A 12,463-nucleotide genomic window follows, 5' to 3' on the forward strand; every position below is an offset into this window, starting at 1 on the left:
CTACTACCGCTGTCAAAAATTTTAAATATAAAAAACAGATTTCTGATATAACTAATTCTAATAGAATTAAGTAAATCATACATAAAATACAAAATGACATTTCTTTATTATTTTCAAAAAATTAATTGAAATATAAAGTATTTATAAAAAGTATATTACTATTTACGGTATAAGTTTACTCAAGTATTTCTTATTATTGAACTAAATATCCACTTAATAAATAACCTCCAGTATCACTGGTTAATATATCAGGATGTGTTCTATCTGGTAATACTTGATACGATCGCAGGAAATTGGAAAAAAGTTTTAAATTAATAACATTTTGCTTTTGTTTCAATGTCATGTAAGTCTCCAGTAATGGTTCTCGATGCACGTGATATATTACAAATGGTCTAGATGGTCCTAGAAAAGGTAGAAGAGCTATAACAATGTTCAAAGGATGTTCTCTTGCTATGATGACCAATCCTCGAGCTTTAGACCCATTAACAAGATCCACTGCTTCTTGTGTTTTTGGTAACCACTTTGGTTTCTTTGCAGGAGTAGGTTTTGCAGACTTACATTTATCACTTTCATTTCGTTTGCGTTTTAAACTACCATTTGTGTTATGTTTAACATCTTCATCTAATTCATTGACAATATCTGAATTTGCCTCTTTCATATCTGTGCTATACTTAGTCTTATCATTTAATTCATTGTTACCTAAATTTTTTTCTTTCTCACCTATACTATGTTTGATCTCATCATTTGATTCATTGTCATCTAAATTTTTCTCTTCCATACCTATACTATGCTTGATCTCATCATTTAATTCATTATTATCTAAAGTTTCTTCTTTCATACCTATTTCTTCTTCTACTTGTGGAAGTTGTTTATTTACATGATGCTCATCATTTTTACTTTTTACTTTTTTTACCTTATTTATATTATCATTATAAGCTTTTTTAGAAATTTTATTCAACACTGCACTTGTACCCTGGTAATACAGTCTCAAGAAACCGTAGATATTGACATTATGTAACCTGTCTGATTGTTCTTTAGGAAAATTCATAGCATTAATAAGTGCAACCTGAGGCTCATTTCCAGGGTGCAAATTAATCAAATGTCCTTTTGTATTCGAACCAATTCTATTTAACATTGCAGCTGCTGGCAAACCGTGTGATCCACTGTCATACAATATGTATAAACCATCTGATTGAACATCACTGTATGACAATAATTGTGCCAAAGAGTCCATTCTTAAATTTCCAATTTTGTTATGATCTAGCTTAAAATATATATCGTGCAATAAATTTATACTGGGTTTCCATATTGTTATATATCGGAGATACTTCTGTTCCTTTTTTTTCAGGTACTTTTCCTGAGAGTATTCAGTTCTCTCTAAGAAAGATTTATTGTTCTCAATTAAACTGCCCACAATTTCTTTACCGCTTTTGCCAGATTCTTGAAGCTGAAGTATTTGTTCCTTGGAAAGCTTTTGTGATGTACCGTCATCAATAATAGAACGATTGTCACTACCACTTGGTAGTTCACTTAGTAAATCATTCAATGACTCTGTTTCTACTACTTCTTTTAAAGAATATGTTCGCTTCCCTCCTTTTACTTGTACCATTTCAAAGGTAGTCCAAAATGGTTTTCCAATAATCTCATGCATCTGTACTGCATCTTTCCCCAACATTAAAATACCATTCATAGTTACTTTATAAATTTTTTTAAAGTTTAACTTCTTTATTATCACATACTTTCCTATAGTAATTATATCGTCTTCATTTTCACACATATTTATTAATCTAACTGATCTCTCTCGAGATACACGTTTTCTTTAGATTTGATAACTCTGCTATAGGTTAGGAATGCTATAATTAATAGCAAAATTTATGTAAATTTTATATAATACATTTCAGAATATTCTATTTTTGTCAAATTTTATAATTTCTGTTTTAGAATGCTGGAAATACTTGAGATACAACTTGATCTAACCTAAATGCAGCGATGTTAAATAACCAACATATCATTGATGACACATGCATCATCCGTCACTAGAGGTTATTAAAGTCACACTGAGAAGAAAATATTAATAATTTCGTTCTTTTTCTTTATTGTACGTTTTATCATGTATTATTGTAAAATAAGTAACCTTTAGTTTTAGTATACAACAAATTTTTTCCCTTTATAGTAGCTTAATATATATTATTAATTATTAGGTAAACAGAATGTTTCCTTATAAAGAGTTCCAAGCAGTTGTGCTTGCCGCTGGAGGAGGTTCCCGTATGACTGAGCTTACTCGAAGTCAATATAAATGTTTGTTGCCAATTGGAAATGTACCAATGCTCTGGTATCCTCTTCAATTATTAGAACGTGTTGGTTTTAAAGAAGCTATTGTTATTATATCTGAATATATGGAACGCAATGTTTCCTTAGCCCTAAGTGACTTGAATCTCAAAATTAAAACAGATATCGTTGCTGTAAAAAATGCAGAAGATTTGGGAACTGCAGATTCTATCAGACTTATTCACGAAAAAATTCACACAGATTTTTTGGTCATATCTTGTGACTTAATTACAGATGTGGACATATGTGAAATTTTGAATCTTTATAGAAAACATAATGCTAGTATCACAGCATTAATGTTGCCTGTTCCTAAAATACCAGATGACTTTGTAACACCAGGCCCAAAAAACAAACAGAAGCCTGAAACTGATTTGATTGGCATTTGCAATGAGACTGGCCGATTAATTTTCTTGGCTTCAGCCTCAGACTTTGAGGAAACAATAAAAATTTCACAAACATTCCTTCAGAAACATCCAAGTTTTACTATGCATTCGAAATTAATGGATTCTCATTTGTATGTCATTAATAAATGGGTTTTAAATTTCCTGGTACAGAATAAGTAAGTAGAAATTCACAAAAAAAGCTTTTAACAATCTAATTTATAAATTTCCTTAATGAATTAACTTTTGCTTTTTATAGAAATTTTACTACACTGAAAGGTGAACTTCTTCCATATATTGTTAGGAAACAATTTTCAAAACCTTTCAAACAATGTACAGATGATAAAAATGCTTCTGTAGTACAAATGAATTTAAAGGATGATATCTATCATTTCGCGGTTGAGAAACCACTCTACGAATTAATCAGAAAAATGTCAGCATACAATGATCATGGCACTGATTTAGAAGATGCTTACCATGGGGATATAATACGATGTTATGCTCATATTGGTAATGGGAAATTTGGTTTGAGGACAAATACTATACAAATGTACCACCTTGCTAATACAAAGGTGAAAATGAACAACACTTATTTTATTTTAATTAATAGTTTTAAACATTAAATTAATAGCACCAATAGAGATATAAGAATATAATGTAGAATATAATATATTTTAGATATCAGAATGGTGGAATAACAATAATGATGGACAATCTCCTGTACCAATTATTGCTCCTACAGCAACGATACGTAGCACACAAATGCAAGATTGTTATGTGGACAATAATGCTCTTATCGAAGAAAAAACATCTCTTAAACACACTCATATTGGGCCAAATGTAACCATTGAATCAAAGACTAGAATATCACAGAGCGTTTTAATGGAATCTGCAAATGTCAAACAACGGTATTATATTTAAAATAATTAAACTTTATGTTTATAGAAGGAATACTTATAATTTATAAATCATTTGTTGTAGATGCGTAATACAGAATTGCATATTAGGTAGTGGTTGTGTTATTGAAGAGGGTAGTGAATTGAAGGACTGTATAGTTGGTTACAAACATGTTGTACCATCTGGAAGTCAATATTCTCGTGACGTTCTTACTGATGCAAATGACCTGATAGTAATTTAATTATTCGCAAATATATTAAATACAATAGTCATTTAAATAATAAATATATTTGTCTTTATAAAATTAGTATATTATCATTAATTCAAATTAACCTTATTTCTTAAAAAGAAAGTAAAATAATATAAATATGTATGCTTTTTTAATATAATATATATCATGGATCCAAATTGTATCAAGTTAATAAATCATATACAATAAATATATAGAAGTAAAAAAACTTCGTATTGCATAAAATTAATATTGAAGTGAGAACCACTGTGTGTTTGAATAAAGGTCCGTGTGGGATTGGAATACATAATCTTCTTTCTTAGACCGTTCCTTCGTGCAAGATGGTAAGCGTATACTCGTATCTCTCAAATCTGAGTATTTTAAAGCGATCATAAAAGTTATTTTCTTGCAAAATATCGCAAGCCTTTTTAAATTATATTTAAAAATATTTAGAAGTCATAGTTTTGATGTAAATGTCTCGTATCAGTATATTATTAATGTGAATAAACGATAATTGAGGTTATGTGATAAATGTTTGTGACTCGTCACCAGATTTCAAATCAATCTCTCGACTGAAATCTTGATTATTGCACTTATTGCAAATACTGTATTACTTTAAATAAATTTATTGTAGAGGTATAATTATGGTACGACAATTTCTGATATATATTTATATTTTTAAGCATCAATTAAGGTTATGTTTATTAAAAGTTTATGAAACTTAATCCAAATGGCAAAATACTTTTAGTATTAGTATTTAATGATTTTGTAATTAGCAATTTTATTAATTTTTACAGACGAAAGGTACATCGAGCTTCGGCAAGCGGCGAAATAAGACACATACACTGTGCAGACGTTGTGGTCGTAGTTCGTACCACATCCAAAAATCACAATGTGCTCAGTGTGGATATCCTCAGAGAAAAATGCGATCATGTAATATTTTACTTTATATTCATAATCAATTCTAGTAGCTATATTTTAGAGTATTATTCATAAGTTGCCCAAAAAATTTTGAACTTTGTTATAGATAATTGGTCCATAAAAGCTAAAAGGAGAAAGACTACAGGGACTGGCCGTATGCGTTACTTAAAAATTGTCCGTCGTAAATTCAAGTAAGTATAAATGTAAAATAAATAGCAATAAGTGGTTAATTTCAAATAATGAAAAACAACTCTTCTCCATTTTTTCTAGGAATGGATTTAGGGAAGGTTTGCCAAAACCTAAATCAGTTCAGACTAAATAATCTTAACTTTTATCATTGTATTATATATCTATAAGTTTTGACTTATAATAAATAGCTTAAAAAGTCTAAAGGCCTACCGTATATTATGTATGTCAATATCAATTCCATTTTAATTAAATAGTTAATTAATTAATTAGATTTCAATTAAAAGTAGTTGAGATATAAGCCTTTAAGCAACTATAGTAAATAACAGATCATCATAATAGTCGTATTTTCACTGGCTGAACTTCATTTTAGATTAGACTTATCTTAGGTTTTTTGGGACTTTTTGTTATAGTATATAATAGTTTATATGAGTGACATGAATATTAGTAGAATTCAAAAATACTAATTTTAAAGTGTGTAGGTCATTATTTAACAAGTTACGTGTATATAAAATTCGTGCATAGTACATAAATAAATTACTTAGATCTTTTTCACCCACTAATGTAAGTCGTAAATAAACCGTGCATATCCATTGAAAATTATATTTTTATGAATATAATTTAAGAAATGGAACCTATGGACAAAAATGTTTTATCTATTGTAAAAAGTATTGTACTTTTATATATTTTTGCATATTGTATGCATTCTTTACATTTTTTAATTTCCTATAAATGCATAAAAATCTACAGAGTAGTGAAAAGATATGTATGCTCAGATTGTATAATATGCATAAACTTCTATATGCACAACTTTTAAAAAAATGATCTTCGCACCTTAAAACTAATATTTTTGGATTTTTAGTAAAAAATTACCGTATGTTATCAAGGAAGTCACAAATTTGGTGTGGTCCAAAATTAAATTAGTTCTTTTTGCCAAACAAGGATTATGGAAAGATTAATGTTCAAACAAGTAGAAAATGCTGAATGGTGGGATTGTAGATCTACCGCGCAGACGCGGCGCAACTTTCGATTGCATTCCATCTTATAATAACCGCGGTTTCGCAAATTTATATTCAGTAATGCGCAGATTTATATTACAAAGCGGTAACTTATATCTGTTTTGAAAATCTATGTAAAAGGTATTCGCTTTTTAGTTAGTCGGAACCGGTATGTTATTGGATCACGTTCGACAACATTTTCGTCTTCACAAGCATCGAAAAATTAAAATCTCTATGATTATCTAATAGTAAAAAAAGAATTTTAAATAAAATACAGAAGAAAGAAATCTAATATAAATATTTAAAAAATCAAGCTAATAATAAAAAGTAATTATCTAATAAACTTTTAAGTTCAGTACGCAAATGACTGTGTGGAAAAAATTATTTGGTAAGTACGAATATTTAATATATTCAAATTTTCAAATTTTTGTACAATCTTGCCAAATATTAATGAATTTTCAAGTAACTTCAAATTGTAGTAATTTATAATAATACAAATTTTAGGCAAGTATCTTTTAGTGACCAACACTGTGAGTTGTGGTTTGATGATGGCGGCAGGGGACGTCCTCCAACAACGCAATGAATACTTGAGAAAGCATAGATGTTTACCTACTAGAACATACGTTATGGCAGCGTCCCCAAATGCAGAACAAAAATTTCATAACTCAAAAGATTCTGACGAATATATGCACGATTATGTGAGGACTAAAAACATGACTGTTGTGGGTCTACTTCAAGGTCCTTTTCATCACTGGTTCTACATGATTTTGGATAGGGTAGTTCCCGGGAAAACTGCACTCTCCGTTATCAAAAAGACCTGTCTAGACCAAAGTATAGCCAGTCCAACTTGTCTAGGAATATTTTTTATTGGCCTTGGTCTTTTAGAACATCGCACTATGGAGGAGATTCGCGAGGAAATGAAACTGAAATTGTACGATACGTGGAAGGTACATGTATACATATGTATATATATATATATACATACACATATACACAATTCACTTTCCCGAACTATTATTACATTTCCTTCATGGCACATTCAAGCTATATATGTATTGTAACTGTAATTTCCTTTTTATTCTATTTATGTTCAGGTTGACTGTTGCTTTTGGCCTCCAACACAGTGCATTAATTTCTTATTCGTACCCCTACACTATAGGGTGCTCTATATCAATTTTATGACAATGATCTATGACATTTTTCTATCATATATTAAATATGTAAGTTTAGATCACATGTCTAATTTTCGTACAAACCTCTTGATTAACTTTCTAACAAAATGTATTAAATTTATCTTCATTATTATATAATTTATTAATGTATTTATTACTTTTTCTATTGCAGGACGCGCAATATAAGTGAGATAAACATCTCAGAGCTAGTCTGTTTTACAGATTATAAATAATTATAATTTTTTGCATGATTATTCATAACTTGCAATTGTTATATTATTTTATTATTATTTTATAATATATATTTGTAAATATATGTTACCACCGAATAACACAAAATGTACCATATAGAATGTATAATACTCGACACGAAAGGAATTTATTGAAAATAAAGAAACATTTATTTTTGTATAAAAAGAAAAATATCGTTTATAATTTTAAAATCCTATTATAGCTTATTAGTTGAAATTAGATGATAATTTTAAGCACGTGCTAATATTTATCAACAGTTGGCAACGAATAGAAACTAAACAAATGAACTACAGTTAAACATACCTAAAACATTCCAATGCTTATTTAACTTAATGCATTTATTTAATCATCGAGATTTACACTGGCGTCGAAAGTTTCGAAATTTTCGATCTCTTAAGTCCGAATGATGTTTATCAATATTTATAGATGTGCAACCGTCTGATGCATCTTGGAGAAGTTCTTATTCTGTTTCCTTATCGTCCGTTACAACAGTCCATCGGATGCAACATATTTATTAGAGTGACAGCTTTTGTTTGTCATTTGGCGACAATGGGATTACAAAACATCTTCTAAGCCGTCGGTCGCCAGCGAGCAAACAGCGATCATTCGCGTGTAAATATAAATAATAAACCGAGCTAACAACAAACAAGACAGCCAGATAGATATCGATGCATTTACAAAAATTCTATTACAATAAAAATAAATATTAAAGGGTAAAGAATTTTCTCTGGAGTCAATTTTTGTATCTAAATCTTAATTGAAACAATAATAAACCGTTTCATTTTGCTGTACAGATTTCATATTCGTTTATTTCTTCTATGATTTGTATTAGTTTTAGCCGAATTTCTAGTTAATTACACGAATAGAATAATATTTAAAAATTATATAAAATATTTTCAGTAATAAAATGATTGATAAAATTTTCGAGGATTTGCATAATAATAGTCTAGTTTAATTAGAATCGAAATATGATTGATGATGATAACGATTCAATCAACTGCGAAAATTATATCTTTTGTAATAGAAATTGCGTTAATATTGTTTGTTTACTGTTTCTTTATTAGCTTCTAAACAGATTTACTAGTCTACGTTAAAAAAAGTTTGTGATCATATTTATCTCTACATAAAAAAACAAATACGAAAATAGATCCAATGTTTTTTCAAATAACTATATCTGTATCTATATTTCACAGTTATAGTAAAAATATAAAAACAGATAACAAAATGATATCAAAACATTTGTATAAGTAATGAAAGTTGAATAAATATTCGTTTACGAGTTATCCATGGTTAAATTGTTTGCGAAATGGAGGGAGGTCCAAAACTCGAGCAGTACCAAGCAGCATTAAAGCTGGAAAAATTTCGCAAAATTTTTATTGTCAGACATAAATTATAATTTATATTGGCTCGTGAAAGTATTTGAATACTCATAGAAAACTTTTATAAATATATTACATAATATTTTCTGAAATTTCATTAGCACTGTAACGAGTCATGAGTCATGATTATTGTGATTACATGTACGTATTGGTAAAATTTGGAACAAATCTAAAAATTTATATTTTTAGGAAATGGATATATGTGTGAATGTGTATGTATGTTAGCGGTGCGGACGGCGCAAGGTTAAAAATGAAAACTATTGTGAAACCGTTATCGTCGCGAAAAAGCCCAGGAAGAAAGAGTAACATCGGACCCGGCTCATCACAACGACGGCTACTGCCCGGCGAGGAAGTTTGAATGCGTAATCGTTATGCTGATCAATCGGTATATACGTACGCCGGAATGAACAGGGGAGCCGCAGAATAGAAATTTTTAGATTAAAAATCGAGAGTGAAAAAGCCGTTATATTGTATAGTAGTATATCTTGTATATATTATTTTAAAAAGTTGAGTCCACAGCAAAGTTATTTTCACTTTCTGTTCTCTCAACCTATCTTACTCGTTTCTTGATCTTAGAATATAGAGACGACAAGATATTTATTGCACTGATTTATTGCCGGCATATACTTCCAAAGATCATCAAAATGACCTGTATTATTATTATATCTATATGGTCTCTTTAGTGAGATCATCATTAGCATTAATCATATGTTTAAGACTATTATTCTTGTTGTATATTCAGCTTTAAATTAAGTAAATTTTTACAATATATGTCCTGTAAATTCTACATACATCTTCAGATTGGTTCCAACTTTTACTCATATAATCACAATAGTCTTAGATTTGAAATTTTCTGTGCTAGGTGTACCAATACTTTCATGAGCCTTGTATATTTAACATTGATAAATTTAAAAATATACATTTTTGTCGAAAATATCCTAACCTTAACAGTTTGTTTACCGGCCAAATTTATTTCATACGAAATTGAATGAAGTTTGTAGAAATAATAAAAAATACTATTTATGACTAATCTAATTGTTAAAAGATATCCAATTACGACTTAATTCTTAACCAAAATATGCAGTTTATTTACATAGATATATCGAAACATGTGATATGTGAAAATACTTTAAAAATTAAATATAGAAAAATGTAGAAACAAATTAATAAATTACCGCTTCCAATTGTATACATTGTCGTTTTTCCAGTCCATTTCTGGAATTTTTTTGAATGATATGCAACATATAAGCCGGAACCAATAAGACCGCAGCCACTGAAAATTCTACAGCCTAAACAATCACGGTTTCGATTGTTAATCATGCTCTTTACAGTAGCTGTTTCCTGCATTTTTCACTTTATAATAATATAATATAAAATTTCTAAACCATATACAAAGGAACTTCTTTCAAAACAATCAGCTTACCACGATTTTATGTAGGTTATGTTTAAATTACCATGTTCACAATAAATCGAAATAAATCGAACTTTGATTCAAATTTTTAAAATAATATACTAGAATATTATATTATAGCTTATATTTAAATAATAAAGATTAAAAATGTATATTAAACTTTTATTATAGGTTAATAAATAAAATACAGTTTAAAATGTCTTTTACCAAAATCGATAATAAATGAAATATAACCTATAAAATACATTATCTTTTTCACAATTTCTCTTTCATAAACTTGTATTACAATACAGTAAGTTAATAAAATAATAATTTTAAAGACACATATAATTTATTAAATTATTTTTACAACTATTTGATTATTACTTTATTTATTTTTTATTCAAATTCGAGTATACAAAACTTAAGTGAGTCAATTTTCCCACAATTTTATAACGACAGTAGTTTTTAAACATTTACTGAAGAACAAAAAATAAATAAAATTTTGGAAAGCGTAAAAATGGTAAGAATTTTGACAAATTCCATTATTTCTATGTTCTAATTATTCTATGAGCTTCTTCGCTTTGAAGAAACTTCTTAAGTAAAGGACTTGCCAGATTGAAAGAAGTAAAAGCCAGCAGATGGAAAATATACTGAAATAAAGTACGCGTGTATTCGTTGCCTCTGAAAATTTTAAGAAAGGTCATTAAATGCTTCTTTAATTCCGCCAAAGGCTTTAACAAAAAAAGATATTTAGTTATTTTTATATCTTGTAGTACCATTTGTGTCTCTCATTTCTTCTTCATTTTTCCGCATTCGAGCAAAATCTTGGACAATAGCTTCGGATAAATCTTCCAGACGTTTCAATTCAACTTCAGAAGGTTTAAGCTTTGCTGCTTCACCAATCTTAAATAAAAGTAGTTAATTAGTTAATTGTTATTGCATACTGTCAAATTCCAGACTTAGAATTAATTAAACTCAAAATTCAAACACAATTTAATATAAATTATAAGTCTGTGTCTAGGAAACTCAAATCTGTGCTCAAACTCCATTAAAAATAAAATTGGGTTTTATTAAAATATTATGAAGTAACTTTTTTTTCTAAACAAAATTTTTCAAATATTGTGTTAACTAATTCATGCTAAAACCCATGCCATTAAAAGCCATATGGGTGGTCACTAATAAAATCAATATTGCTACATTACCAACTGTGTGCCCATACAAGTCACATATAAAACAAAAAGATAGGAAATACTATAAGTTCATCCTTGAAACTTTTGCTAAAGGTGATAGATATTGACAATCCGTAGAATATATTACGAAATATTATATTTTTTATACAATATTTCACATTATGTAAAAGAAAAGGGGAAAAAATATAATTTGCTTTTATATATTGAAAATTAAGGTAAAACTAAAGATTGTCAATTCCTATGAAATATTCAATACATACTTTATCAAGAATGAAACAGAATTATTACATAAGAATCATTTAAAAATCAAATTGATGAAAACAATTTGATATATTTATATATTAAATTCATTCAGAGAACTTACTCCTTCATAATTCTTTGCTTCAATTCCACGTTTTGTGATTAAATGAATCTCTTGCTTAATCTGTTTGATATCTAAAACACATTTTTAAGTTTAGGTAATGAAATACAAAGAAACATCATGTATTTTAGAATTATGTATCTGTATACATACTGCCTGAAAAAGATGGTTGTATGGCATGTGCCATAAAACAAATTTCAAATGTATCATATGTCTCTGTGACAAATGAGAATTTCAACATCTTCCCATGGGGAATATCATCTTTCTTTGATAGAATATCTCCTTTTGAATCTCTTATCTATAAAATTACAAAAAGTTATTAAATTATTCAATTCTTGTTGCAGTTTGATACCTAAAAATTGAAAAACAACTCAATCTTCCATATATGAGTTAAGAGAAGTTAACCTAATATAACTTCAACATAATTTCTGTATACAATATACACTTAAAAAATAAATATGATAGAAAATTGGTGATTTACAATGTATTCGGTTTTAACAGCTGGTGTCATAGAGACTTCATATTCCCCAGCAACCAAAACATTTGCTTGAACTTCCTCCTTTAAGCACTTGAAAGCATTCGGCTCAAGGTAAAATCTGATACCGTGTGCATACGCGAGTAACGTTACGAAAATATATATTACACCTCGCATTTTTCAAGGAGTTTCATTAAACTGTATTAAATAATCTCGAAGAAAAATATCTCTTAACAATACTTGAAATTAACAGTAACCCATCAACATACTGATGAGTTGGCAGCCATTAGGTATTTTGGATT

General features: G+C 28.5%; 6 protein-coding genes across 11 annotated transcripts in view; 3 read left to right on the forward strand and 3 right to left on the reverse strand.

Annotated features, from left to right (window-relative positions):
- Nucleotides 1-87: 87 nt before the first annotated feature.
- LOC132914467 (tRNA (adenine(58)-N(1))-methyltransferase non-catalytic subunit TRM6) lies at nt 88-1,989 on the reverse strand. The gene has a single exon (XM_060973608.1). The coding sequence runs from the start codon at nt 1,775-1,777 to the stop codon at nt 194-196; it is 1,584 nt and encodes a 527-aa protein (XP_060829591.1). The 5' UTR covers nt 1,778-1,989; the 3' UTR covers nt 88-193.
- On the forward strand, nt 1,971-3,909 carry LOC132914468 (translation initiation factor eIF-2B subunit gamma). 3 transcript variants are annotated; one of them, XM_060973610.1, is made up of 5 exons: nt 1,971-2,098; nt 2,202-2,887; nt 2,968-3,280; nt 3,387-3,616; nt 3,690-3,909. In XM_060973610.1, exons 2-5 carry the CDS (start codon nt 2,211-2,213, stop codon nt 3,844-3,846), a joined length of 1,377 nt encoding a protein of 458 aa, XP_060829593.1. In that variant the 5' UTR covers nt 1,971-2,098; nt 2,202-2,210; the 3' UTR covers nt 3,847-3,909. The 3 variants fall into 3 exon arrangements, with proteins under 3 accessions (XP_060829593.1, XP_060829592.1, XP_060829594.1); XM_060973609.1 differs by having other exon boundaries at nt 1,992-2,042; XM_060973611.1 differs by lacking the exon at nt 1,971-2,098 and having other exon boundaries at nt 2,202-2,332; nt 2,452-2,887.
- Nucleotides 3,910-4,076: 167 nt separating this feature from the next.
- Nucleotides 4,077-12,463, forward strand: part of LOC132914490 (large ribosomal subunit protein eL37) — a 67,319-nt gene continuing 58,932 nt past the window's right edge. Inside the window, exons 1-4 of one of the 3 annotated variants that reach the window (XM_060973644.1) lie at nt 4,077-4,178; nt 4,632-4,767; nt 4,862-4,946; nt 5,026-5,078. In XM_060973644.1, coding sequence (XP_060829627.1) covers nt 4,176-4,178; nt 4,632-4,767; nt 4,862-4,946; nt 5,026-5,077 — 276 coding nt within the window. In that variant the 5' untranslated portion in view covers nt 4,077-4,175 and the 3' untranslated portion in view covers nt 5,078. Of the gene's footprint in view, nt 4,179-4,291; nt 4,482-4,631; nt 4,768-4,861; nt 4,947-5,025; nt 5,148-12,463 lie in introns of those variants that run through there. The other 2 variants (XM_060973642.1, XM_060973643.1) reach the window with 2 other exon arrangements.
- Nucleotides 5,636-7,534, forward strand: LOC132914484 (mpv17-like protein 2). 2 transcript variants are annotated; one of them, XM_060973632.1, is made up of 4 exons: nt 5,636-6,327; nt 6,444-6,886; nt 7,034-7,176; nt 7,303-7,534. In XM_060973632.1, exons 1-4 carry the CDS (start codon nt 6,303-6,305, stop codon nt 7,304-7,306), a joined length of 615 nt encoding a protein of 204 aa, XP_060829615.1. In that variant the 5' UTR covers nt 5,636-6,302; the 3' UTR covers nt 7,307-7,534. The 2 variants fall into 2 exon arrangements, with proteins under 2 accessions (XP_060829615.1, XP_060829616.1); XM_060973633.1 differs by having other exon boundaries at nt 5,637-6,327; nt 7,034-7,159; nt 7,284-7,534.
- LOC132914491 (uncharacterized) lies at nt 8,402-10,232 on the reverse strand. Its single transcript, XM_060973645.1, has 2 exons — nt 9,918-10,232; nt 8,402-8,714 (listed from the first exon to the last, which is right to left on the reverse strand). The coding sequence occupies exons 1-2, from the start codon at nt 10,087-10,089 to the stop codon at nt 8,644-8,646; spliced, it is 243 nt and encodes an 80-aa protein (XP_060829628.1). The 5' UTR covers nt 10,090-10,232; the 3' UTR covers nt 8,402-8,643.
- LOC132914483 (transmembrane emp24 domain-containing protein bai) lies at nt 10,590-12,458 on the reverse strand. Its single transcript, XM_060973630.1, has 5 exons — nt 12,168-12,458; nt 11,840-11,984; nt 11,690-11,760; nt 10,912-11,038; nt 10,590-10,816 (listed from the first exon to the last, which is right to left on the reverse strand). Exons 1-5 carry the CDS (start codon nt 12,336-12,338, stop codon nt 10,695-10,697), a joined length of 636 nt encoding a protein of 211 aa, XP_060829613.1. The 5' UTR covers nt 12,339-12,458; the 3' UTR covers nt 10,590-10,694.

The sequence above is a fragment of the Bombus pascuorum genome, chromosome 15 (genome assembly GCF_905332965.1).
Source record: "Bombus pascuorum chromosome 15, iyBomPasc1.1, whole genome shotgun sequence".
Classification (NCBI taxonomy): Eukaryota; Metazoa; Arthropoda; class Insecta; order Hymenoptera; family Apidae; genus Bombus; species Bombus pascuorum.

What these genes read in the sequence shown, in the direction of transcription:
- LOC132914467 (XM_060973608.1), bottom strand. Translation starts at nt 1,777, where the DNA reads ATGTGTGAAAATGAAGACGATATAATTACTATAGGAAAGTATGTGATA.
- LOC132914468 (XM_060973609.1), top strand. Translation starts at nt 2,022, where the DNA reads ATGCATCATCCGTCACTAGAG. An exon ending in TGCATCATCCGTCACTAGAG is followed by an intron (nt 2,043 to 2,201) that starts GTTATTAAAGTC and finishes ATTAATTATTAG; the next exon opens with GTAAACAGAATGTTTCCTTA. An exon ending in TCTGCAAATGTCAAACAACG is followed by an intron (nt 3,617 to 3,689) that starts GTATTATATTTA and finishes CATTTGTTGTAG; the next exon opens with ATGCGTAATACAGAATTGCA.
- LOC132914484 (XM_060973632.1), top strand. Translation starts at nt 6,303, where the DNA reads ATGACTGTGTGGAAAAAATTATTTG. An exon ending in TGTGTGGAAAAAATTATTTG is followed by an intron (nt 6,328 to 6,443) that starts GTAAGTACGAAT and finishes TACAAATTTTAG; the next exon opens with GCAAGTATCTTTTAGTGACC. An exon ending in AATTGTACGATACGTGGAAG is followed by an intron (nt 6,887 to 7,033) that starts GTACATGTATAC and finishes ATTTATGTTCAG; the next exon opens with GTTGACTGTTGCTTTTGGCC.
- LOC132914491 (XM_060973645.1), bottom strand. Translation starts at nt 10,089, where the DNA reads ATGCAGGAAACAGCTACTGTAAAGAGCATGATTAACAATCGAAACCGT. An exon ending in AATGTATACAATTGGAAGCG is followed by an intron (nt 8,715 to 9,917) that starts GTAATTTATTAA and finishes AAATTTTTCCAG; the next exon opens with CTTTAATGCTGCTTGGTACT.
- LOC132914483 (XM_060973630.1), bottom strand. Translation starts at nt 12,338, where the DNA reads ATGCGAGGTGTAATATATATTTTCGTAACGTTACTCGCGTATGCACAC. An exon ending in CTGTTAAAACCGAATACATT is followed by an intron (nt 11,985 to 12,167) that starts GTAAATCACCAA and finishes GTAATTTTATAG; the next exon opens with ATAAGAGATTCAAAAGGAGA. An exon ending in AAGCAAAGAATTATGAAGGA is followed by an intron (nt 11,039 to 11,689) that starts GTAAGTTCTCTG and finishes CTTTTATTTAAG; the next exon opens with ATTGGTGAAGCAGCAAAGCT.